Here is a 25,469-nt window from a genome sequence, read left to right as displayed (position 1 = left end):
TCGGCATGGCAAGACGGGCACCGGATCCTGTCGAAAAATAAGCAGGAGTTTTTAATGCTTGAACAATGTCAGGGCGTAAGTAAATTATTCTGAGCCATACAATCTGTATATACGCTAAATATTGGAAAACTGACTGGGAAGCCGGAGTAACTCGAACGAGTCCTTCCTGTTATGTGTCTGGAGATTACTATATCCTCATTGCAGGTGATCTAAAAACTCGGCCTACATGAGTTAGGTAGATGGCGGGAGGTGCCATCAGATAGAATGGTTTGGAACACGCAACTTGTACTTGTTAATACATAGTATATGAAACGATTGTCTTACCTGCATTGTGGGAACAGCAAACTGCAATTCGACTATCGACTGATTGCAAAGTTACTCCTTATGAGACCATTGCACCTCAACATCGGCCATTCATTGCCGTCTTGTAAATCAAACCACCAATAAAACAACGTGAGAAACGCATTGGTCCCGGGAAGAAATGATCTCACCTACTCGATTGTCAACCATTACAAATATGGAAGAAACGTGCAATCAAGTTAAAAACACGATTCACAAAGCGACCTCCTAGTTACCAAGCCAGCTAAGCATTCATCAACTGAGATGCTTGGCTTGGAATGACGATGTCCAAATTAAAAAATACCAACAATGATGAGAAAAAACGGTTCTCCAATATTTGTGTGATATTAGATCTTAATAAAAATATGAAAACAGAAACCACGAATCTATCTTCTAACTGTCTGTCCACGGACAAGAAAATTCTGGAAAATTTGAAAACTCCGCTTACGTTGTTACTGAGTCCGAAATATAGCTAGGACCTTAAAACTAAGAATAGCCTTGAGCAAATGAAAACTGCCTAGATCTGCTCAGGATATCTATAAGTAAAAAATCTAAAGGATGTAAATTATTCGAGGTCAAATATATATTCCACTAAAAAATCGGTTTGGAAAAGCCTGATATGGATGAAATAACTCAATACTATAATTGTCAGAAGTTTAAACACGTCTACGACTATTGCTGTTTAAATCATATGAGGGTATGTAATTATTGCACCAGGTTGCACCCGGACCGTTGCAATGGCTATCAATCGCAGGCTACTTTGAAGTATGCCAACCTTGGTGCTCCGAGGTATTCCCCCATATTCTTTGTGTTCTACGAGAATCGATCGAATCCAAAGCTGCGCATAGAGTACCAAGTTCAACAATGGCTCTAGGAAACCGAGATCGCCAGCCCATAGCTTAGTGAGAGAGAAACAAATAGGCTCACCCCCCCTTAATCGCAGGTTGTGACACGGTTCATTTATCCTTTAGCAATAAAAATTTTTCTCTTCAGACTTCAATCTGTTTTCTACGCTAAGTGCTCTTCAGGATGCCGCTTCCCCAATTAGTGTCTAATATTTTCCAAAATTGGAACAATTACAAGCTCTTGCACCTTGTACAGACCTCCAATTCTTAGTTAAAATACCAAGTTACTCAGAATCAGAATTTTTTAATTCGTCGTGATAAGGGGCACATAATCTCTTGGAGGAGACTGCTTTATTGCTTTGAATGAAGTTAAGACAAAAGAGAAAAACTTTGTAGAGATCTATATAGGCCGCTGAGGGAAAACTATCGGCCAGCACTACTTTCTTAAGCCACCTTTTCAGAGCTAGGAAACACGCTGAGTGTAGCTAGAAGACTTAGTGGTGATGGAAGTTATCAAAAAAATCGCCAGATGAGAAGGTTGCTTTCCATTTCCACGAAGTGAGCATACGCAGAATATTAAGAGAGGCCCTTTAACAAACTTCGTTGCCTTTATAATAAAATTGGTAAGAAAGCTAGGGCGAACAAAAAAAATCTGCAATTTTACTTTTGTAGAAAACCAAAATAAAGACAAACTTTTCCAAGAATGTCGAAGAAGATTTTTATTTATCATATATCGGTATTTCGCAGACCCTTCTTGTGTCAGTGGGTTTCAGTCTAACTAAAAATCTGCATTCTCAGAGGGGATCCTAACTAAGCTGCACGATAGACCTCAAGGGTGCGCTAAACACTTTTCTTTTTTCTCTCTCGTTTTTATTATATAGGAAAGAATTACACTGAAAATCTCCAACCAACATTACTCCACAGTAGTTTTTAACAGGAAATTTAATTTTGAATACAAAGACCTCACCGAACAATTTAGCTTCTCTAGAATCATGTATACAATAGACCTTGGAAAAACTTCCAATTCTAATTTGGATTAGGGATTGATTTATAAACCGACCTGCTGGGGTGTGGAATGAACGAGCCGTATAAATTTTTAGAGATGGATGCATTGCAGAGACCTATCCCCAGGAACTCTGAAAATTTAATCCTAGATCAATAATAAAACTGCGTCTCGATTGGGGCATGATATGCCATTCCTGCAAGTATAGTTACTTGTCTATCCCGTGTGATCCGCTTTTGAGTTATTGAGAAGGAAAATCCGCTTGAAATGTCGGCACAACCCATTGTGGAAAGATATTGCTAGGTTGATTCAAAGCAGTGCTGGCAATGCCAAAAACAATTGAAAAGATAAAGCAAAAACGGTCTATCGAAAGTACGGCATCTTCAGCGAAGCACCCGTAGTTGAAATACTGGACACACTCAAACAGAAACTCTCTGTCCTGTAGCTTTCTTTGCTGCCCTTTAGGCTGCGGAATGGGAACTGCCAGAGGACTGCTTCGGCATACACTTAACCGTAAATGCCTGTCGTTAAGCCTTTATTCTCAGCAGGTTGTGCCGACTCGAGCCCGGAGTCAGAAGGGCTGAGAGGGGGAGCTTGCTTCGGCTTGTCAGTTAAAGTCTGAATCCTAATTGTATTGCCCTTTAATTAAATGGGTAAAAAATCCGAGTCTACACTCAGGTTCTCCATCGATGAGCTCAGGGTTACATTGCTACGATCGAAATTTATTTTGGATTTTCCAGTTTTATCATAATTGGCTTACATGGTTTTTATTTTACATGAGAAAGTAAGTCAACTTCGGCAGAGACCTTTTTGTCGAGACAACGCTAATTGAAATTAGGGGTCGCCTGGTACTCAGAATTCACCGTTCACGATCTCATCTTAACTTTTGTGACCATTGATTACCAGGAATCTTCAAGTTTCACCTCTGGTTTCCTAAAAGATTTTCCTTATTTACTTACTCCTTCACTACGCCAAATACACGCAGACTGATGATAAGTAAATTACAATACAAATACGCCATAGTAGACAGCATGACGTTGGAAAAGCCATGTAACCCTTAACTGGTGTCGATATTTTTAGCTACGTAATTGGTGTCGTGGGTCCAAAATGACGTCAATTTGAAAAAAAGGCAAATAATAATTATATATAAAAATTGTGGGGGAAATCTGCATATTTTGAAAAAATAACCCTTTTCTTAATACTAATCAATTTTTTGTTATATTTGTCATAAATCGTTCATCACATATTTACTTATTACTTAAAGTCTTCGATTTTGAGTATCTTTTTTAAGTATGTACTTCAGATAGTTGGAAAACATGAAAAAATAATGGAAAAGAAAAGCAAATACATTTTTAGGTTTGATTACGCTCTGAACTTTAACAAAACAGAGTCTTTTTCTGAGATCAATGAAATATAAAAACAAGTCGGGAAACCGGAAGCTAGACGCTTTAGGTATGAAAAGTTTTGTGTATTTCTTTTATAAAGCGATTTGAGTGTGCACTTGTCCCATTAGAACCGAGCACGTAATATATGCATACATTATGTGAAAATATCCACTTTCAAGTGATATTGACATTCAAAGTCTTGAATTTGCACAAAACCAACAGCTTTGACCTATTATAACTTTGTTAGTAATAGTCCGATTTCCACCAAACTAGTCAGGATTATACTGTTTACTGATCCCTACATTGCCGCTTCGTGATTCTAGGATGAACTTAAGGGAGGCTTCGCAGCCAATTACCAGAATTAAAGTAATATACTATTATTAACCTCACTTAAAAAGGTATCGGTGTGGAGAATATTTCGGAGCCTAGGCACTATACAGTGGCAGTCTCTTGATTTTTTTCAGATTTTTCGGTTGGGTAGTTTCTGAGAATGGGTCCGCTAAAGAAATCGTCACTTTCGACCCCCCGCACTCTCTTGGCAACAAATATTAAAACTGGCTTCGGGCTTCGGGCTCGACATGATTATATTTGGTGAAAAAAAATTTACACCAATTCGACATGGAAGGATATAACTCACTGCATGAGTGAGCGTTCACAGTTTCCACCTTTCCACCAAATTTGGTCTCAATCGCTGTAGCCTCTCCGAGAAAAATGCGTGTGACGGACAGACAGACAGACATACAGTAAACCGATTTTAATAAGGTTTTGTTTTACATAAAGATAGTAATGTAAGTTCTTTTGTTCCTTCTTTTGAAATCATTAAAACATTACCAAGCATTCAATATGTTTTTGGTGAACAAATGGTGTCAGAAAATCTAGATATATATTAATAATCAAGTTAAAAGACATAAATATTAGAACAAAATTGGGGATGGTAGGCTCCATTTTGTCCCCACGACTCCAGTTAAGGGACATTCAGCCACGAAGTTGACCAGAAATTTTTCTGACACCCAATAACAATTCCGCAATGAAGGAATTCCGGATAGCTGCGTGGTTAGAGCACAAGGCTGTCATATGGAAGGTCACGGTTCCAATCACACTGGGGGCAGTGAGATTTGTATCGTGATTTGACGTCGGATACAAGTCGACTCAGCTGTGAATGAGTACCTGAGTCAAATCAGGGTTATAATCTCGGACGAGTGTAGTGTACCGCTACGATCTTGAATGAAGTGCTCTAACACACTTCAAGGCCCTGATCCAATATGCGCCAACGATTATTATTATTAATGAAGAAATTATTAAGTATTTTTTTTAAATAGAAACTACTTTCTTGCACAGTGGTACAAACGATAAACTGTTTGGCATTTCCATTTATTTTTCCAGAAGATCAGTTTCGCTGCGCCCTCCTTTCGCACCCTTCTGAAAGTAGTAGCCTCTAGTGTACTGGGTCCCTTAGAGCAGAGGAGGTCTTCAAGAAGTATCCGGAACAAGCTAAGTAGTCATCAATGGACTCAAGGAAGAATGCCGGTAGCTCAGCAGCAAAGATTACCCACCGATAATTATGCTGAAACGGCCAAGGATATTCGACTGGCAATTCCATCTAATATATATCCGGAGCAAACATTTTCTCGCGAGGGGCACGGGTTATATTAACAAGAGTGTACGGCTTACACGAGCTCATCCTAAAATTTCTGTCCTTTCTATTATATATGCTAAATTTTACTATTTTAATAATTTCTCACCTGCAGTTGATTCGAAGAGGAAAGATTGGACATTTCCGAAATCATTATTCAGACGAGTTTCTAAGCTTTATGTATATATATTTAAAAAAAAAAAAAACCTTTAAATTGCATCATTAAAGGAAGCAGTTATAGACAAAGTTTATATCCGATGCATCCACTTTCGGCCAGGACGAATACCTGACCAATGACAGTCATTGTAGCCAATCAATTTTTCATTTCCCCAAAACAAAGAATCAACAATTTTTGGATTAATTTCAAATTAATTTGTACAACTTTTTCATGAAGTCATTTTTTGGATGGTCCACTCATAACGGTCGAGTGGTTGCCCTACTTCCGACCTTCGCGAAAATTTTCCTGGCAACTAATATATAAATATAAATGGGGAACAATGCATCAACTAAACCTATGGATGTGCTATCGTTGGAGTTTCTCGAAATGAGTTTCATGTCTCCTTATTTCTTCGTGCAGTCTGCACAATATCTGCAAATGGAATATGTTTCCTTAAAAATAAAAATTCCACAGTATAATATTTTCGTCTTGAACAACATGATTTCGATAATAACAATAACTGAACTGCCCAATCATTTACTTGTTCTTCTTCTTGCAGATTGCAAGTGTAAGGAAAATCGAATAAAAACAAAACAGAGAAAACCAATAGCAACTTTACAGATCAAGTGTCAAATGTCAACATGACTATGTGGAGGCAGCCGGAGGCGATTGTTGTTACATCGACACTGGAGCTGTATCAACGAGTGGAAATGGTGTCCGTCTAGGTCAAATAACTTCTTCGTATTCTATTTCATCCTGACACAAAACGGACGAGACAATGGCACGAAACGTACTGCAAAGTAGCTTGCAGAGTGCATCCTTCAGCATCGTATTTCAGGTGAGAATTGTGTGGAGACCAATATTACGAAATAACGATTACTAACTTGGCTTTGATGCAGATTTTTTGCCGCTGTGTCACGTTCGCCATAAATGCCTTCATTGTTCGTACGGTTGGCCGAGATGTACTCGGGATCATGAATGTGCGGCTGCTTCTTCTGGAGAGCACTCTACTATTCCTGTCAAAGGAGGCTATCAACCGGGCGGCCCTCAGTTCCACCACGCAACATCACAGCAAATGCAGTTGGGCGCAGCTCATTAATCAGATGTGGCTTACGTACGTTTCATTCATCCACTCGAAATCTTGATTTCATAGTTGTTGTTGTTACAGTGTCCCCATCTGCACAGCACTTTCCATTCCATGCCTTTACATTTGGCTGAACCTTTTGTCGCCGGTAGAGAACCATCTCTGGACACAGTACAAATTCGGATGCCTAGCGATGACCATTTCCTGTATTCTGGAACTCTGCGCAGAGGCACCTCTGTTTATTGCTCAAGTTTTTTGCTTTGTCAAGTTGAAGGTGGTACTGGATACCCTACATATTTTCGTGCGCTCGGTGGTGTTCATCGGCATCGTACTTAAAAATCCAGATATTGCGATCTACGCGTTCGGAATTGCGCAGCTGGCCAGCATATTTGCAATAGTTGTGGGCTACTATGCATACTTTTACACATACATTTCCAAGAAAGATGATGACCCTTCTCGTGAAACTTCGGAGGATGAACCCGATAAGGAGCATACCCTTGCCGATAAATTCCCTCTGCAATCAGTGGCCGAGCTATTGCCTGGGGTTTTAAGAAATAAGGTAAGTCACTTGCAACGAGCTAAGCTTTCTCTAAGGATTAGAATCGAGATGGGTGCTGCCTTCAGCATGAGTAACACCGGTCAGAATACTTTCATGCTTTCTTTTTGTTGCTCAAACCCAACCACCTCTTCTTTAATTTATCCGAACAAGTCTCGGATCAAACCTCACTGAAGTGTTAGGAGAGAAGTCGTACCTAAGTAAATTCATCCTCCTCCGAACTAAATACTATACTATATATAAATGGCAACCAGAAATCGTAGATGTCGCAGAATTAAGAACATTGGGTTTTACCTGCATTATGAGACATCTTGGACTGTCGAATGTATATTTTTATAGCCATAAACCTTTGTGGAATGCGTATTTCATCCGTTGAAAGCTTAAATTAACAAAAATTCTGAGTTTCCTGCGCTATGAAGATCTTTTCAGGGTATCTTCATGTAAAGTGCGAATAAACAGAAGGAATGTCTCTTCCTCACATTCGCATTTGGCCCATCATCCTGAAGTTTCTAAACATTTGTTTGCATTTTTTTCATTTGATTCTTTGAATGGAGAAACTTAAAAAATCAAAACTAAGGAAGTTATAGTGGTTTAAGCAACCACGCCTCATACGTTCGTTCAAACACACGTGCAGTGTTTTTCTCAAGGTTGTTTTGGATGCCATCAAGCCTATGCATGAAGATGACCTCCTGGAGTGGTGTATCGGAGGTTTTACGCAGAACAACAATGAGAAGTCGAACCAACTTATTTGGAAAATCTAACCAAAGCACTTGAGTGGAACTTTAGTCTTAGTAAGACTTTATTCGTTTACCGTTCGATTTGCTTCGAAATGTACAACATCGACGACAGAACGAACATGAAATACTCTAGGAAACTTTTCTAATTCCAACACAAATTCCTTCTCTCCTCAGGACCACCAATTGTTGTAAATCACTTTTTTAATTAATAATGCAGCATTATATATTCTTAATTTAATGAAACTTTATTCTATAAATATTGAATTGCTGGGGTGAGATGAGATTCGGCCCAACGAATTAAGTTTAGTCTTGGGGTCTATAAGGGACCTGTTCTGTAAGTCCACCAGCAACCCATAGTGACACAAGAAGTCTGCGCCTAAAATGAGGGAGCTGACATTCGCCAGGATGAATCGTCATGGGAACGTCCTAAGCAAGCCACTTGCCTGTACCCGTAAGTGTTAAATACGCGAGGAATTTGCCGCCGCAAATTTCAAAGATTGAGGGAATAGCCGATGGTGCTGGGATACGGGAAGAACCGAATCTTCCACACCAGTATTTACAAGATAACTGCGCCTGCTGAGAGGGTAATAAATTGTTAGGCGACGTGGCGCTGCGTTCTGGGTGGCCGTCGCCATGACCCCCGCGGACCTAGTTTTTTTAGGTAGGCGCGAATTTACACGGGATCGTACATCTGGTAGCTTTTTCGCCGAATCTGCAATGGTACCAATAAATGCTTCGGTCCATAGGTTGTCCTGACGACCTGCTACCCGATCGCCCTTTTCGAGCAGTAGACCGTGAGCGAGCTTGCGACCTGCCGCCCGAACGCTAAGCCCTCATCTCCGCCATATTGGCCACAAGAGCGGCTTCAGCTCGTCAACTTCGTCTGAAGGTTGCTGAACGGCCGCTATTGTTGGACCCGCGTGCACCTTATCGGTCGCAGCTGCCAGCGCCAAAGAACCGGAGACGCTCTGAGTTGAGTCGAAGACGCGGTTGTAATGAATTTCAAAAGACCCTACTATGACGACAGCAGACCGCACCCCCAAAATGCCCGTACGACAGAGAAAAGAAGAAACCACCGACGCAGCCCGGAGTGGATGCTTGAAGCGCAGACCAAAATAAATAAAAAACTCGTCAAGCAAGCGGAACTCCAACGACGAATTTTAGAAAGAATATCGCCGCCGTCTCTTGGGGCGGTTTAATATTTATTGTATGAAAAATGAAGTAATAATAAGGACCAAGAGCGGATCGATGAATGGAAGTCGAAAGCAATGCACGGTAAACACGTAAATTGTCTTTGGCAGCTATTTGCCGATTTGCATTTGTCGAACAGATGGCTGTGTGCTGGGGAGCTCTTTGCTGAGACGGAGGGGTTCATGTGTGCCATTCAGGACGGCGTGGTCGCTACTCGAGCTTATAAAAAGTTCATCATGAAAGAACGGGTGGAGAACGACCAGTGCAGAATTTGTGGTTCTGCGTTGGAGACGTTGGACCATCTCATTTCTGGTTGTACTGTTATGGCACCGGTGCAATACATCACCAGGCATAATGCTGTATGTAATCCATCCATCAAAACCTTGCATACAAGCATGGACTGATCACGGGAACATGTCGGGTTTACCGATCTGAGACGCAAGCAGTACTTGATAGTTCTGCTTACAGCATGTATTGGGACCTGCAAGTTCTGACTGATCGCCATACGCTACATAACAAGTTTGACGTACTGTTAGTTAACAAAACGGGTCGCTCTGCGTATATAATTGATGTTGCTATCCCCCATAACAGCAACATCGAACGGAAATACGCGGAGAAGAAGGTGAACTATGAGCCATTGGCTCGGGAAATCAAAGAAATTTGGCATCTCGAGCGGGTGGCTGTAGTTCCCATAATATTGTTAGCTACAGGTATTGTACCTAAATCCCTCACGGCTTTCCTTGATGGCCTGGGACTTTCGCACAGTCTGGTTAAAACCATACAGAAGTACAGCTTCCTGCATACGTGCTCGATGTTGCGGGGAGTTCTCGACGGATTCTCCCATTAACCTACCACTGACCACCACACGCGCCCCTTTAGTTTTTAAGTAGGTAGGATCGTCCGAGCCTACATGCTTGGCTCTTCTCGAAATAAATTTCGAATGTTGTTAATCCCACTGCGCCACAGAACTTCTGCCTGTTTTCAATGAAGATTCTTTACTTTACTAACCTTTATGCAAGGCATGAGAATCAGCAGTGGGCCAAGCGCCCAACTGTGGGCGCGATAAGCCGAGGGAAGCCGGGAGCTGAAAAACAGACTAAAGAAGGCAGGGTTCATCGTAGGCAGGAGCAAAAAGGTGCTTTAGACGGATGGATGATAGAAATATTCTTTATGAACCTAACATCAATGGTTCAATGTGAGCTAAACCACTAAAACTCGCTTATGAACGTTTTATTCCAAATTGTTTAGTCTTCGAAACTTCAAAGCATTTTTCCCACAACTCACGTTTTCGAAGTCCGTGCACCTCATAAAAATGCACCAATTCTTTTGAAATTTTGAACACTATTTCTGCACATAATTTACGAGGTAATGCTGGAGGGCTTTTTTCAAATTTGTTAATAAATTTTACTTTGCATTATTAAATTTTCCGCAGAAATCGTGTTTTTCGCAGTGTTCCCAAAATGTGAAAAATTGAAATGTCGAAAAACCTCAGGAAAGAGATCATCGAATGAAAGAATTTTTGATTTTTTTGATTTCACATAATCCAGCACCGAGTTATGAGGAGCAGTGCAATTCCACTTTTCTCCCAGACGCCTCCGAATAACCGCGTGAAAATTTTACACAATATTCTTCGAATGCCATACCTTAATGTACTATTGGTTTTAATAAATAGATTTTAATTTTGTCGCCAAAAAAATCACAAATTTGTGCCTTCTTTTGCACGAATTAACGTTACCGTAAAACGTACGTATAATAAATCACTTTGTGTTCCTTCTACGAGTACAATTGTATTTGTTGTAACTGTTTTTTTTTTGCATTTAAGAATGGGAAATATCTTCCCAAATAACTTTTTTTTCAAACGTGTTTCTCTCAAAATAACTTTTTTCACATTTGCGAGAATTCTAACTCAAAAAGTATTGATTGAATCAGAATTTTCAATTCAATTCATCTCAATAAAAAATCCCAAAGAAGTACGAGAAAATAAGCCTTCCAATGTTCTTTCCTTCCTTAATAAGGAGATCCTGGTTTTGCGCCGGAAAGCCGGAAAACCTGAAAAAAATCACATTGATTCATACGAAATCTAAGCCACAAAATACATCTCATTCCGATATCTACTCAAATAAAGTTAATAATAACGTATTACTATATTTTAGAAATTTACTTGAAAACCTCTCTTAAATTCAGCCCAGAAGTCCGAAATTTGGAATCAATATGACGGATAATATAAGGCATAACTTTGCGAAGCTTGAATGAAACTCAACTACTATTAACAAAGTTATGGAAGGTCAAAATTTTGCATTTCATGTAAATTAATTGCACTCTAAGACGTGCACGATATCTTCATCATATAAAGTGAACGTATATGAACGGCGCGATCCGTGGAGGTATTTCAGTTTAAATTCTTTAGCTTTTTTGTTATTTGTTTATCAGTATGATTTACTCAAGAGAGCCATGTATATGCATATATATGTGCTAAGTTTGCGGGTAGCATGCATTAGGACAGACGTGTACCAGTGGTATTTACTTTAAGTATATATATCGCGACTCACGAAATTGATCACGCTTTCGCTGTAAATAAGGTCTGTAATTAAAAACTCGAAAAAAGTTTGATATCTTCTTAGAATATTTATTTTATTCAAACTACAAAATAAAAAGGAACAAAAGCAGGGAAATTATCTAAACTGATACTTATGTAATACTCCAGCGTGAATCAATTTTGTGACTTTACTCGACTATGTGGAAAAAGTGCTGTGGCATCCAGTACATCCTGGATTTTCAAAGTCCTATTAAAAACTAGGTTTTCACAAATTGGGGATCACGATTCATTTAATGTCCCCGAGTTCCCTGTGACCAGCCGTTTTTAAACAGTCCAGAGATATTCGGTGGGATCAGGCCTGGATATTGGCAGAAGTCAGCAATCTAACGTTTTGGTCCCGCACTTTTTTATTGATCGGTTTTGCTGTGCGTGGTCCTGTTGCTAGCTTAAATCTTCCAAATGCCAAACAAATGATACTGCAGAATCCTAATGTTAGAGTCTCCCGTCATTCTTCCTTCAATATTCTCCAACTTCTCAGCTCCTTTTCTTGTCGTCTAGTCCCATACCATAATTGAGCCTCATTCAAACTTTAGTGTGGACTCTACATAGTGTGGTTGTATTTTCCCAAAACCATTTATTTGGGTCTCACATCCAGTCCAAGTTTTATATTTTTTTGTGAACAGCAACCTCAATTTCTGGTGTGTCTCTCTGTTAGTAAGGATTTCCTAACTTTTCCGATCTCTCTAAGAATAGCATTTCGCAGTGTTCGTCGAATAGTTTGTGAAAATATGTCCAATTTGTCAATCTGTTATAAAAGCTGTGGCATATTTCTATTGCATTTCGGTATTTGTCACTTCTTATATCTATTACTATTATTATTATTAAATCGCAATATTTTAGCAGGCGTTTCATACTACGCCAATAGATATTCCGAAGTTCAGTGAAATGTGTCGATGCGTTTCACCATTACGCGGCATCTCTGCAATTTCCTTGCGGATGTTATGTGTCTTGTTCTCTTATCCTGTATTTACCGACGATAACAAGCATCTTAATGATCAATTTTGAATTTATTTGTACGTCACAGCGAACACATCTGCCAATCACTCATCTTTACTCCATGCGAGAAACTCATAAAATTGATCACGAGATCATTTGTAACTTACTATACTGTTAGTTTTGGTTGAACTCAGGAATATGTTGATAATGGAAGTCCAAACTAAGTAACGAAAATATGAAATGCTACTTGTAGATTTGTATACCTTGAAGCTATTACACTATATAAAAATTGTAATTAATTCGAGCGTGATCAATTTTGTGAGTCATTGTATGTAAAGTGTTCCGCTCGAAACGTCTCACCATAGGGTCAAAGCTCTTACTGTACAAGACAATGATCTTGCCAGTCCTCATATATTCCTCGGAGACTTGGGTTCTTAGCAAGAAGAATTGCGAACTCTTGGTCCCGTTCGAGAGAAGAATCCTCCGAAGAATTTTTGGCCCCCTACATGAGGATGGACGTTTCCGTAGCTTACATAATAACGAAATCTATGAGTGATACCATGACCGTTGTGGATAAAATCCGGCTCAATAGGTTACGGTGGGCGGGTCACTTAATCCGTATGGATGAGGATGATCCAGCCCGGAAAGTCTATAAGGGCAATATCTATGGTAGAAAAAGAAGACGAGGCAGACCCTGCCTAAGATGGAGCGATGGCGTAGGTCAGGACGCCAGACAGCTTTTAGGGATATCGAATTTGTGGACCTTGGGGGATGCCTGGAGTTCCTTATTAAGGCAGGCCTAGACCGGATACCGGTTGTTGCGCCGTTAATCACGATGATTGTATGTATGCTTTTATACGCGGAGTAAAGGGAAAATGCGTGAAGATGCGTTAGATAAATTTAGATGTGTACATATATATGTATGCATCAGTATGCCGTAATGGGCAATGTTTATTCAGGATGGGAAAAATGTTTATGTCCTTGATATATATGTACTTATGTATAACTTGGGAGTTTAGCAATTAATGAAGGAATATTTTGCACTTTTAGCTATGTGTTGTACGCATGGAAGACGTAAAATGAACACAAAACTTTTATACCCAAAGTGCCGAGCTTCCGATGTCCCGATTTGTTTTACCATAGATATTGCGCCTATAACCTTTCGCCAATTCCATATCGATGTTGGTAACAATTTGAGATTAGCATCTGGAAAAGTTTTGGCACAGGATCATCTCTTGCAAAACATCAATCCAATTTATTGATAATGGCGAAATCCGCGCCATCATCCGCTACCACTTTGTGAAGGGGAAAACTTCAGTTGAGATATTTAATGAAGTTAAAACTGTTTATGGGGGCTCGCACTTCACTTTCAGTGAAAAAAATATGGCATCCGTGTTTTAGGGCTATACAGGAATAAATTCGATCGAATATCTGGTTAAAGGGATAGGATCCGCATGGCAAGATACTGTAAGATGCTGAAAAAATTGAATCGACCGATTCAGAATAAAAGGAGTCTGCCTGTTGCACAACAATTCTAAATCCGCTAAGGGGACGAGGCCTACATGAAAACTGATAACTGACATTGTCTTGTACAGTAAGAGCTTTTGAGTGGAACAGTTTGTGTAAATTGAAATAGATACAGTTAACTGTCAGCAAGCGTGCACGGATTTCATCGTCATGCTCTTATCGGTTGTGATTTTCGACCCTAGATAGGAGAAATTATCAACGATTTCAAAGTTCCTCCTGTATTTGTTGTTGTTTTTTTCGTTTTTGAGGCTGATGTTGGCACCATATATTTTGCCCTGCTAATCGCCGACTTTGATGAGGGCAGTTTGTACATCTTTATTTTAGCAATTTTTATTTCTATAGAATTGTTATTTTTGAAGTTTGTTACCCTTTTACAAATCCAACTATTATTAAATCCATTGTTATACAGTTTTTTATATACCAGGTTTGCAACAATGATTTTTTTTCAAAAAAATATGTTTATTTCGGGAGTGTGCTAAAAGAAGGTTTATTAAAAGTATGTATCATTGGTAGCTGCATATTTACCCCATCATTCGGACAATTTGTGGATATAATGCCATTAAAAATCCTCCTTATATGCTGTGAAACATTCACCGAGTTATTTTGTCCCATTTTTTCGACGAACTAAAGCGCGTGTATCGTACGAGTAAAATTTCGCAAGTACTTTTTTGTCTTTCCATCTTTCTCTTGTTCAACTCATGTGAAACCCCACTTCGAGTTGCTCTTGTGTTTGCGAACATTCTTCGTCCAATAATGCTTGCACTTTTCTCGGTAACTATCTTCCACACGAATCTTGTGATGCAATTAGTATAGTTCAGCAGGAGTTTTCCACAAATGAAATCAGGGAGTCGAGTGACTATTCAAAGCATCGAAAAACAATGCTTCTGTTGATGAACGCATATATGTCTATGATACTACTATAAAAAATCCTCCCCCAAAGAAGCTTTGGCAATATTTGTGGGAGCCAATTTATCCATGAGTCAGTACGAAATTATAGAGCAGACTAACGAAGATATGTATCTCTGCTAGAAATGTGTCCAAACAGCTAAACAAGATTGTTATCCATACGTGTTGGATAAAATCATAATAACTTAAAAACTACGATAGCTAGATCATTGGAATTAACGTCGAATCATAGCTAGGACTCCGCAGAAGTCTGAATTTTGAAATCGAAATTTCTGAAGAGGTCTGGAAAATTCTGAACCTGACTTGTAAAACCTTTATATAAGGGAGCAAATAACACCTAGTAACCATTAGTTATAGTTGTAGAAGTTAAACAAGTAGATTTTCCCTTTTAAAAAGAACTTTTATTTAGCATATAAGAAATGCTTAGCTATCTAAGTACCCCCTCCCTTTTTACCTACCTATCTACGATCTTCTGAATCGTAGGCGTGTGTGTTTGTATGAGGTGGGGGAGAGGTAGTGTGAACCCTCAGACCCTTGTGGTCCATTGGACCTGATTTTAAGCTTATGCCCAGTTAGTGAATTATGACCAGTCAAGTACTTCTGCAAATCTTTCTGCTTCTGGACAAAATAAACTTTGCAGTATGTTTGTTTGTTTCTGACAGGAAAAGTTTTTTGTGTCCAGCAGATTAAGGTTTTGCCACCTGCCATTATGGTAAACTTGTTCCCAGTCTCAGATATCTGCCAATGCTATTGACACTCCAATTGTTGATTCCAGTCCTCATGGCACCCGTGATATTCAGACAAACAGTTCTTTGAAGTGCAGCTAGTTTACAATGTTACAGTTTTTGTGCCACTTTAACCCACCACAGCGTATATCCACATTACAACCTGAGCCCTAACTCCCCTATGACGAAGCAAAGATCCACCTACAAGCTGTGAGAGTTCGGTTCATCTTCACATCTACATGCTGGTTCCAAACAAGCTTCTTTTCTAGAATAACTCCCATATATTTCTCTTAAGGGCTGTACCTTTCATCTCTGAAAGGCAAAGACCATTCAGTATCCCTTCTTTTGTAAATAACACCATTGCGGTTTTATTTAGATTTACTGCGGCACCAACTGTCAATCAAATCAAAGGCGCGTTGTTTATTCCATGCCGTTCAGAGCCAACAAGTTGCACAGTCGCGTCATCCGCATATTGGCATATTTTACAAATCGATCAACATACTCCATAGAAGTGCCGATAGCACATTTTACTTACTCGCTTTTGTTGTTAGGTAGCGATCAACATCCATATCAACACACAGCAATCTCTGCGTTAGCATAGCATATATTCAATTAATCAAGATTTCATTGACACCATGCTCCCTGGTGGCATCACAAAGCTTTTGGAAAGTCGCGTAGTCAAAGGCCCCTTGAATATTCACGAACATCCCTACGGGTACTCGTTTTTCAAAGTTGCATCCTCTATCTTTGAAACTAAAGAGAGAAGAACAGACTCGCAGATATTATCCACGCTAGTAAGTGTATTGGTTTTCGTTTAGTGGATGCGACCTTAGTGCCTTCTTGCAAATGTGACGCTCAACCAGTCTCCAAACATTTCAGCGAAACTGATATTAAGCTAATTTGTCTGAAGTTCTTTGGAATTGAATTGTCATCTTTCCCAGGCTTAGGTATGAAGATTATCTTAACCTTCTGCCTACCAAGAGATAACCCAGGGCAAGACATCCTCGTTAAATATTTCTTAGAAGTTGCTCTATGTGCTTTATGCCCTTCTTTAGCATCCCTATATAGACACCATCTATACCAGGTTCTTTGAAGTGTTCAGGACAGTATAGTAGCTCTCTCTTTTTCATTGGTAACCACCCTTCGCGCAGGGTTCTAATTCTCCTTATAATACTTCCGTGTTGAAAACGGAAACCGCCAATTCCCTCTCTTCCACTTCCGTCACCTATTCTTCCGGGTGGTGTACTTTCAATAGAATCTTTACTGATTCAACTCTAGAGTTCGTGAAAGTTCCATCCGGTTTTCAAAGAGAGTTCTACTTGCCCGACTTATACTTTTTAAGGACTCTGCACAGCCACAAGTCTCTCTTTCGCCTTCCAGTTTGTCACAATATGCTCTAAGGGAGTCTCGCTTCGAACGTTTCACGAGCTCTTATATTTTTTCAGTCCGCTTTCCTAAAATGTTATCTTTGTATTACATTCTGTTCGCCTGCATCAGTCAGATTAAATTCTAAGTAACGGTGATCTGACCGTGAAATTTCGTCTAGCATCCGCCAGTCTCTAATCAACACTAACAACTTTGAAGTGCAGATTGTTAGGTCAACTAGTTGACTTCTTCTTGACCCCACGGACATAAGAGCCTACCCTACGTTCGCGGTCATCAGACCAGCTGAAGTGATAACATCTCTCTTACAACATGACTGCGAATTATAATTAGCGTAAATCCACCATTTGGTCCGCTCCGAAGTCAAGTGAATGCTATTTAGGGCCGCTCAATCGTCAAATAAAAAATCTAGCTTCGGTCAAGCTTTGATTGAACTATGGGGGATTTACTTTGGTTATAATTCGCAGTCATATTGTGTTTTACGCATATGTGAAAGAAAAGCACATTTGCGAGCCGCTTCGGTCACGCTGTTCCCAGGGCAGAGGTGATGGAACGTCTGATGAATTGCCTCTGTCCTGGACGATAGCGTCAGCCGTCTTCATCCCTGATTTTTGTCACTGGACATACTGAACGATATGATACGGATGCTCGGCGACACTACACTAAACTCGTTGACATTTGAAAGTGGAAAAATGAAGTTCCATTTCATCCTTAATAAAGGATTTATTGTTGTCTTCATTAATATTACCTCTGACATTTTGATCGATGTGAGGTTGCACCGGTCATGGAAAAATTGCCAGAGAGGCAGAGAATCTGAATACCGACGTCGATGGGAAACGACTAAAGGCCGGCCGAAACAACGGTCGCTTGACACGCTGGATAGGGATTTGAAAGCCTCGCGATTGCATTCGGAACAGGTTTTTGATAGAGCAAAGCAACCGATCAAGACGAGCCGATTCCGTGAACGGGACACAGGCTGAAGAAGCTCTGACATTTTGAAATTGAATTTTCATTATAGTGTTATGTTATATCTTCAAAATCAATATGTTTATGGCTCGTGAAAATTAAATTCGTTAAGTTTTAGTGCACTGCAGATATGTGGTATCATTTCTTTTGTATTAAGCTAATTCCCATTGTCTTTCAGGATAAGCCATTCAATCCAGAACTACAAACTTTGACGTTAAGTTTTGTGAAACAAGGCGTATTGAAGCAAATATTAACGGAAGGAGAAAAATATGTAATGTCCGTAAGCCCAGTTCTTACCTTTAGTGAACAAGCAACATACGATGTAGTAAACAACTTGGGAAGTTTGGCGGCAAGATTCATATTTCGCCCCATTGAGGATAGCAGCTATTTCTATTTCACGCAAACTATAGCGCGGGATGTAGATTTGAAGAAGCAGAACAAGGTATGTCGTTATATGCCTAATGTTGTTAATTCAATCACGATACATATATTTTTTCTATTAGATAAAAGTTTTAGAGGCCGCTGAAGTGCTCAAAACGGTGTGTAAGACAGTTAGTTCTGTTGGTTTGCTGGTGTTGGTCTTCGGACAATTTTATTCTGGAATTTGTCTATTGTTTTATGGAGGAGCCGACTTTGTAGCTGGAGGATTGCCGGAGACTCTGCTGCGGTGGCATTGTTTGTCTATATTATTTCTAGCTGTGAACGGAATAACTGAAGGATACATGTTTGCTACGAATACAAGCAAAGATATAGACACATACAACTATTACATGGCAGTATTTTCAATTATGTTCCTAGTTTTGTCATATGCATTCACAAATGTGTTTGGTCCAGTTGGTCTGATTCTAGCAAATTGTCTCAATATGCTATGTCGAATTTCATATAGGTGAGTAATTGTTGCTTGTTAGAAGGTCGTTCGCTTGATAACAAAACATAGATATTACCAATTTATTTTCTAATTTCCATGTAATTTGAAAAGTGGGAAGAAGAATTGCATATATTTCGTGGGACACATAGCCCCACACAATTTTATAAAGTAGAAGCTAAACTCTCTGAGATGATTTTTTCTCGAAAGTACATGTTTGGATATAATACCTAAACAGTACAGAAAGGAAAGAGAAGATAATTTTATTCCCCAGGGAAGGTGGAAAGAGAAGATAATTTTATAAAAATTAACACGTTGCGGCTACGCCGATCGGTAAAAGAAAATCATCCACCTAGAACTTTTCAAAATGCATGGTATAGAGTGTGTAGAACATGAAACAATCATTAAACATACAGCATCAGTACTTAGGAAATGTCAACGTTTGATCCTTTATTTGAATATTGCAGTACGTACTTCATTCATAACAAATATAAAGACATCAATATAAACCCACTGGAAGGGATTATACCTGGAAAAACCTTTGCGGTTGCATTAATCTCTTCAACTATTATTCTAACCTTCGCAAAGGTAAGATTGAAAAAACGATTTACTCTTTCGTCTGTCATTTTTCTATGCTCACGGTATTTTGTTTTTCGATTACAGAATCGTTTGCTCGATTATTCCATTTTGTATTTCTTCGCATGGGGCTGTTTATGTGGCGCCTTCACGCTGTTAGCTTGGGCATTTGAAAATAGAACACTAGTCAAACAGTTAATCGAAAAGTATGGATCGAAGTTAAAGAAAACTTAGTTCTATGTGTTAGTTAAAGAGTATTGCTCAAAACAGTTCTCTGTATGTTTTGCCCATTTTATCTATTACTGAATTTAAAATGTACTAACTAGTCGTAAAGTATATATTTAATAAAAAAGACGCACATATTTATAAGAGAAAATCAAGTTGATTTTATTAAAATGGATTAAAGTTTTCGTTGGGTGCTAATTTCTTTCCATAACAGATTACCTTGCAAGGTAACATCATCGTGGATTTTGTTGAAAGGTTCTGCCGAATTTCATCGTTTCATTAAGGAAGTAGGAATTCTTTCACGGCAGCGGAGCGGGAAATAAAGTGATTGAGGTATGAAGTTTCTAAGGCCATTTACCTTGAACGTTCCGTTCTTCACAACTTCATTTGCGTTTTCGTTTGAAACAAATATTACTCAGGTCCTTCAGAGCCTACTTTTCAATATAAATAATGAATACGTGTTACCAGGTTTTTAATTGGTCGAAGAGTACCATTCCTTGAAATGGTGTTTGAGGTGACTCATTGGGCGCGACCGGGAAGTGTGTAATCGATATTGTGATGGAAAGTGCAAGCTTTGTATTACAATATGCGGAACATACTTGCCGGTCAGTATTGTGTTGTGGAATGCTGAGTGTTTGCATAATAGCACTGACCTCTTAAGCATGTGTTAAGGTAGTCGTGAGTCGTCAAATAAGAATTAGAAAGTAGGTAGGCCTAGAATAAGCATAAAGAAATGTTAGAGTTAGTGGATGTCAAAAAGCGAACCCACGAAGTCGGTAAAGTGCGAGTAAAGTAAATAAGAAAATATGTAAAGTGATTAAAGGAGTTTTAAGTGACATAGTGTAATAAAGTGAATTAAGAAAAGCAAATAAAGAGTTTTGGTGATTTACGAAGAAGTGAATAGTGAAAGTGGAGCTCACGACAGTGTTCATCGCATGGAACCCCTTGTGCCTCCTTTTGTTAGGAGAGATTCAATTCACAGTTAATACTTATCTCTGATTTTTTACACGCAAGGGAACATAATCTCTCCCTCTGTTGTTATTTTTTGTGAGGATTTTCTTACGAATATTATTGCAGTATCAGGGGGGCGAAAGTTGGAGTGGTCTCCTTTCCTTTTTCTATATTGAACCAGTTGTACTTTGGTGCCAATCATGGTCTTTTACCTCCCCATAGGTTTATCGGATGGCTGAAGAGTTCACCGGTTCAGACTGCTTTAGAGCTCAGCTGGAATTTAGTCAGGTCCTGTTGCTTTGCCCGTGGCGCTAGCGAGTGAAGTTGCTTCAATGTCGGCAGTGCTTGCGGAAGTGGCGGAGTAGTAACTTTTTCCGTTGATATCTGCTGGAAAAATTCTTGATCGGTAAGCAACATATCATTTTTATGATTAATAAAAAAAAAGTTCTATATCCAGTGTGCACTAATGTCGGCTTTTAACAAGTAGATACAAGTTTCTCCCGCCGATCCGAATGTTCAACTTACATATTATTATTAAGCTGAAAACAGCGTTTGTAAGGATCATGAGTCTGATATTCAACGATTCCTGCGCGCGCTGTCTACTTCTAAGTCCAGTGACTATTCGTTGTGGAAAGCAGCCAAACAGATTAAAAGGCTAAGACCTACTGCAGGAAATTTGGCTAAAAATAATGAGAACAAAACTAAAACATTCACAGTTCACTTGGAAGAAGTATTTCAACTAATGAAGTTCCCAGATGTTCATCAAGATGAGCCACCTGCAAACTTCCCTGAAAGATGTTAAAATTGTTAAAGGAAAAGTCAACCCTAGAAAGGCTCCAGGGTATGATTTAGTTACCTCAAATTATTATGCAGCATATTCAATGCAATGTTGAAAATTGGATATTTCCCAAACTGTTGGAAGAATGCAATTGTAATAATGATTCCAAAACCGCGCCATCCCTGTCTAACGGAATATTCCGGATTCGTTAACGTATCGCAGGATTTCCATTAGTGGATGTGATGCTACCCGTCGTAATTGGAGAACATCGGCACCAAAGATCTGATGCCTGATGCGTCCATAGGCGGGACATTCACATAGGAAATGCTCCGTCGATTCCGCTTCCTCATTACAGGAGGGACACGTATCATCTTCGGTAATTCCTATTCTCAACATATGCCCAGCTAGTGAATTATGGTCTATCATGCGGTACGTATGTTCGTTTCTGGCAGGAAAAGTTTGGTGTGTCGAGCAGCATTTGGGCTCTGCCACCTGTCATTATGGGAAGCTTGTTCCCAGTTTTTGAAAACAGACTTAGCCAATGCTACTGATACTCCAATTGCTGGCTCCGGTCCCGGCATATGGGAGATTGACTCCTCTTTCGCTAAAGCATCTGAGATTTCATTTCCCTTTACACCACAGTGACCAGGTACGCAGAGTAGTTCCACCGTATTGAATCTAGAGATAGAGTTCAAACGGTTTCTGCATTCCTGAACGATTTTCGAAGTAATCAAAGGACTACTCAATGTCCTCAATGCGGCTTGGCTGTCACTGCAGATTGCGATGCGCTTGCCCTTCAACCGCTCGCCAATCACTCAGTTTGCCTCCCAAAGGAAAAACCCACTTCTCGTTTTTATTCGAGAGGTAGATTCCAGCTCTAGAACCCTTTTCTGTTTTTGAGCCATCGGTGTAGAAGACTTCCGTATATCTCGCCACGCATGCCTCTGGGTCTTCCCAGTCCTCTCTATGCTTCAGGGTAACGTCATATCTTCTGCCAAACAGATGTATGGGGACACGAGAATCGGAAGGCATTGTAAGAACTGGATTCAGTCCTCCCAGTAGCTCTTCCAATGCTCTCTCTTGTATATTCCTACACACCGTTCCAAGATGCCGATCAACAGCAAGCACAGCCACGTCATCAGCATAACCTTGAGCGTGGATTGGCAAATTTTACGGTTCGCATAGTAGTGAATCGATCAGCATACTCCACAGAAGTGGCGAAAGCGTACCTCCTTGGGGGCAGCCCTTCGTTGCTTCTGCAGTCAGGTAGCGATCGACTCCCACCTCAGCGCACAGCAATCTCTGCGTTAGCATAGCATGGATCCACTTAATTAAAGCATCATCAACACCATGCACTCTGGCGGCATCACAAAGTTTTTGAAAAGGCGCACAGTCAAAAGCCCCTTCAATGTCCACGAACACCCCCATCGCGTACTCACCATTCAAAGTTGCATCCTCTATCTTTGTGACCAAAGAATGAAGAGCAGACTCACAGGACTTTCCACGTTGGTAAGCATGTTGGTTTCCACTAAGTGGGTGTGCTCTAAGTGCGTTTCCATGAATGTGACGCTCCACCAGTCTCTCCAAACCTTTCAGCAAGAATGAAGTTAAGCTGATCTGCCTGAAGTCCTTTGGATTAGAATAGTCATCTTTTCCAGGTTTCGGTATGAAAACTACCTTAACCTGTTGCCAACAGGAAGGCACGTAGCCCAGAGCAAGACATCCTCGAAAAATATTTCTTCGAGGTCGCTCTAAATGCTCCATAACCTCCTTTAGCATTGCCGGATAGATGCCATCCATGCCAGGTGCTTTGAAATGTTCAAAGGACAGTATGGCAACTCTTACCTTTTCATGGGTAACAACCGCTTTCGCAGTGTTCCAGTTCCCCTTGCAGCATTTGCGTGTTCAAGGGGGTGCAAAAACCGTTAACTCTCCCCATCCCACTTCTCTCACCCGTTCTCCCGGGTGGTGTACTTCCAGGAGGGTCTGTACTGAATCCAGTCTGGAGCTCGTGAAAGTACCGTTGGATTTTCTAAGAGAATCCAACTTGGCCGACTCATCCCTTTTGAGGATTTTGCACAGCCTTGACGTCTCTCTTTCGCCTTCCAGTTCCTCACAGTACGCTCTAAAGGAGTATCGTTTCGAACACCTAACGAGCCTCTTATATTCACGCTGTGAGTTCCTGAAATTTAACCAGTCTTCGTTCTTGTTACTTTTGCAAGCACGGTTTAGAAGTCGCCTGGTTGAGTTTTTGCAGTTCTCGGTTCCACCAAGGAACCGTTTTACCGCTTTGGCCTCGGGAAATAGGACAAGCCTCTTCATAGCACTCTAAAAGTGTGCAGTTCAGAGTTTTCAATTCATCTTCCAGCGCCAAAGGAGTCGCCTAGGGAACTGTACTTTATTGCCAAGAAGTTCATTAAATTTTGCCCAATCCGTTTTCCTAGGGTTTCGTCTTTGTACTGCAGACTGTTCGCCCGCAATAGTCAGATTGAATTCTAGATATCGGTGATCTGACAGTGAGACCTCGTCTAGTACTCGCCAGTGTGTAATCAACTCTAACAATTTTGAGGTACAGATTGTTAGGTCAATTACTTCGCTTCTTCTCGGTTCCTCTTAGATTGCATTTGCTACTACCCCAACAAATATGTTGAATATTCGCATCGCAATCTGTTAAGAGCTCGAGACCACTTGATTCTGCACCCGCCATCCCTAAGCTCTTGCGTCGGTGGAGGATAGAAAGAATCATAGGGTAAATAAGCGGAGGCAACTATGTTTTTCCTCTCGTCATTTATCTGGTTTTGTATGATGACCGTAGCTAAGTCCTGGGAACAGTACTGTCTCAACATAGTTGCCTCTAATCGTCTTGACATCAGGACGCAAGCTCTCGGTCTTATGGATTTTTCGTCGTAGAAGATCCTAGCACCCTTTACTGATTCAATGCCACAGATATGTTAAATCGAACCCACGGCTTTTGCACCAGAAAGATGTAGGGGAAATTCTGTAGCTTTGTCATTCTCGCTGCCAACAGGTAGGAGGGAGCTTTGCAATGCTGCAGGTTGATTTGACCAATCTTTATGTTTTTCGACATAAACTTAGTCTATTGTGTTATACAATCGTACAAACCGATAAGCCTTCTTCCACAATATCGAATTCTATGAATTGGCGGACGCAAACATTTAGTAATATTAGGATCAAGTGGAAGACATAGTTACGAACATCTAGGAAACATCAGAGGATCCAGAGCCTGTATTTAGGCCTCCTAATCAACAATAATTAGAAGGCCTACATACAGTTGGAGCAAAAACTGCAGCTTACTCTGGTAGTGATTACAGAAACAATTGCTTCGATGTTCACGCAGCGGGCCATCACTAGTTGTATTGTAAGGGTTAATCTGCCAAAAAGGGCGACTATCTACAATGAGACAGTTCTTCGACATGTTTACCCAGACGATAGATAAAAAGCAAATAGCGCCATGTGAAAAGATTTGGTATTTGTAAGGGAATCTTGGAAGCGAGGCGGAGCATTCAATACGATATCTAATCTTATCGGATTCAAATTATACAGTTGGTTGAAGTATGTTGAAACAGATACAACCCAAGGATTTTAGTATCAGCTTTCCTTAATAGAATGTTGTCGCAACCGTGGCAGTCATCGGAAGTGATAACGCACAAGAGTGTTTTCACGGTTTGAAGAATCTGAGGATTTCGGTAGAAACTTCCAATTCTCTACTTTTGAATATTCTAGTGAGAAAATTAGACGAGATCATCCTCACACTATACGAACAATCGTTGGTAAATTGGAAACAGTTGCAATCATTTGCGGAATTTGTTTAATTCTTGATACCCAATTTCAATCACTGGAAGCTGTGAGCACTAGAAATACAAAATCAGATGATAACAGGAGAAAACTGTTAAGGATAATACTGACAGGCACCAGCCCTAGCTTGCGCTGCATACCGTATAAAGAGACGTATCAACTTTTGCGAATGAATTTCTGCATTTCCATCATCTTCAAAAACACCAGCTGGTCGATGTACAAATCTGTCGGTAAATACAACTTCCTAGTTAACTTTACTACTCGAAAAGACTCGTCACCAGCCGATAAA

At 40.0% G+C, this 25,469-nt stretch overlaps 1 protein-coding gene across 1 annotated transcript; it reads left to right on the top strand.

The window, feature by feature from the left end:
• Positions 1–5,939: 5,939 nt before the first annotated feature.
• On the top strand, positions 5,940–19,786 carry LOC119649836 (protein RFT1 homolog). The gene is made up of 7 exons (XM_038052180.1): positions 5,940–6,200; positions 6,262–6,476; positions 6,531–7,005; positions 18,148–18,411; positions 18,473–18,855; positions 19,302–19,422; positions 19,498–19,786. Exons 1-7 carry the CDS (start codon positions 6,141–6,143, stop codon positions 19,642–19,644), a joined length of 1,665 nt encoding a protein of 554 aa, XP_037908108.1. The 5' UTR covers positions 5,940–6,140; the 3' UTR covers positions 19,645–19,786.
• Positions 19,787–25,469: the final 5,683 nt, after the last annotated feature.

This window comes from Hermetia illucens, chromosome 2 (assembly GCF_905115235.1).
Source record: "Hermetia illucens chromosome 2, iHerIll2.2.curated.20191125, whole genome shotgun sequence".
NCBI classification, from domain to species: Eukaryota; Metazoa; Arthropoda; class Insecta; order Diptera; family Stratiomyidae; genus Hermetia; species Hermetia illucens.
This window is presented reverse-complemented; position numbering and strand designations above follow the sequence as displayed.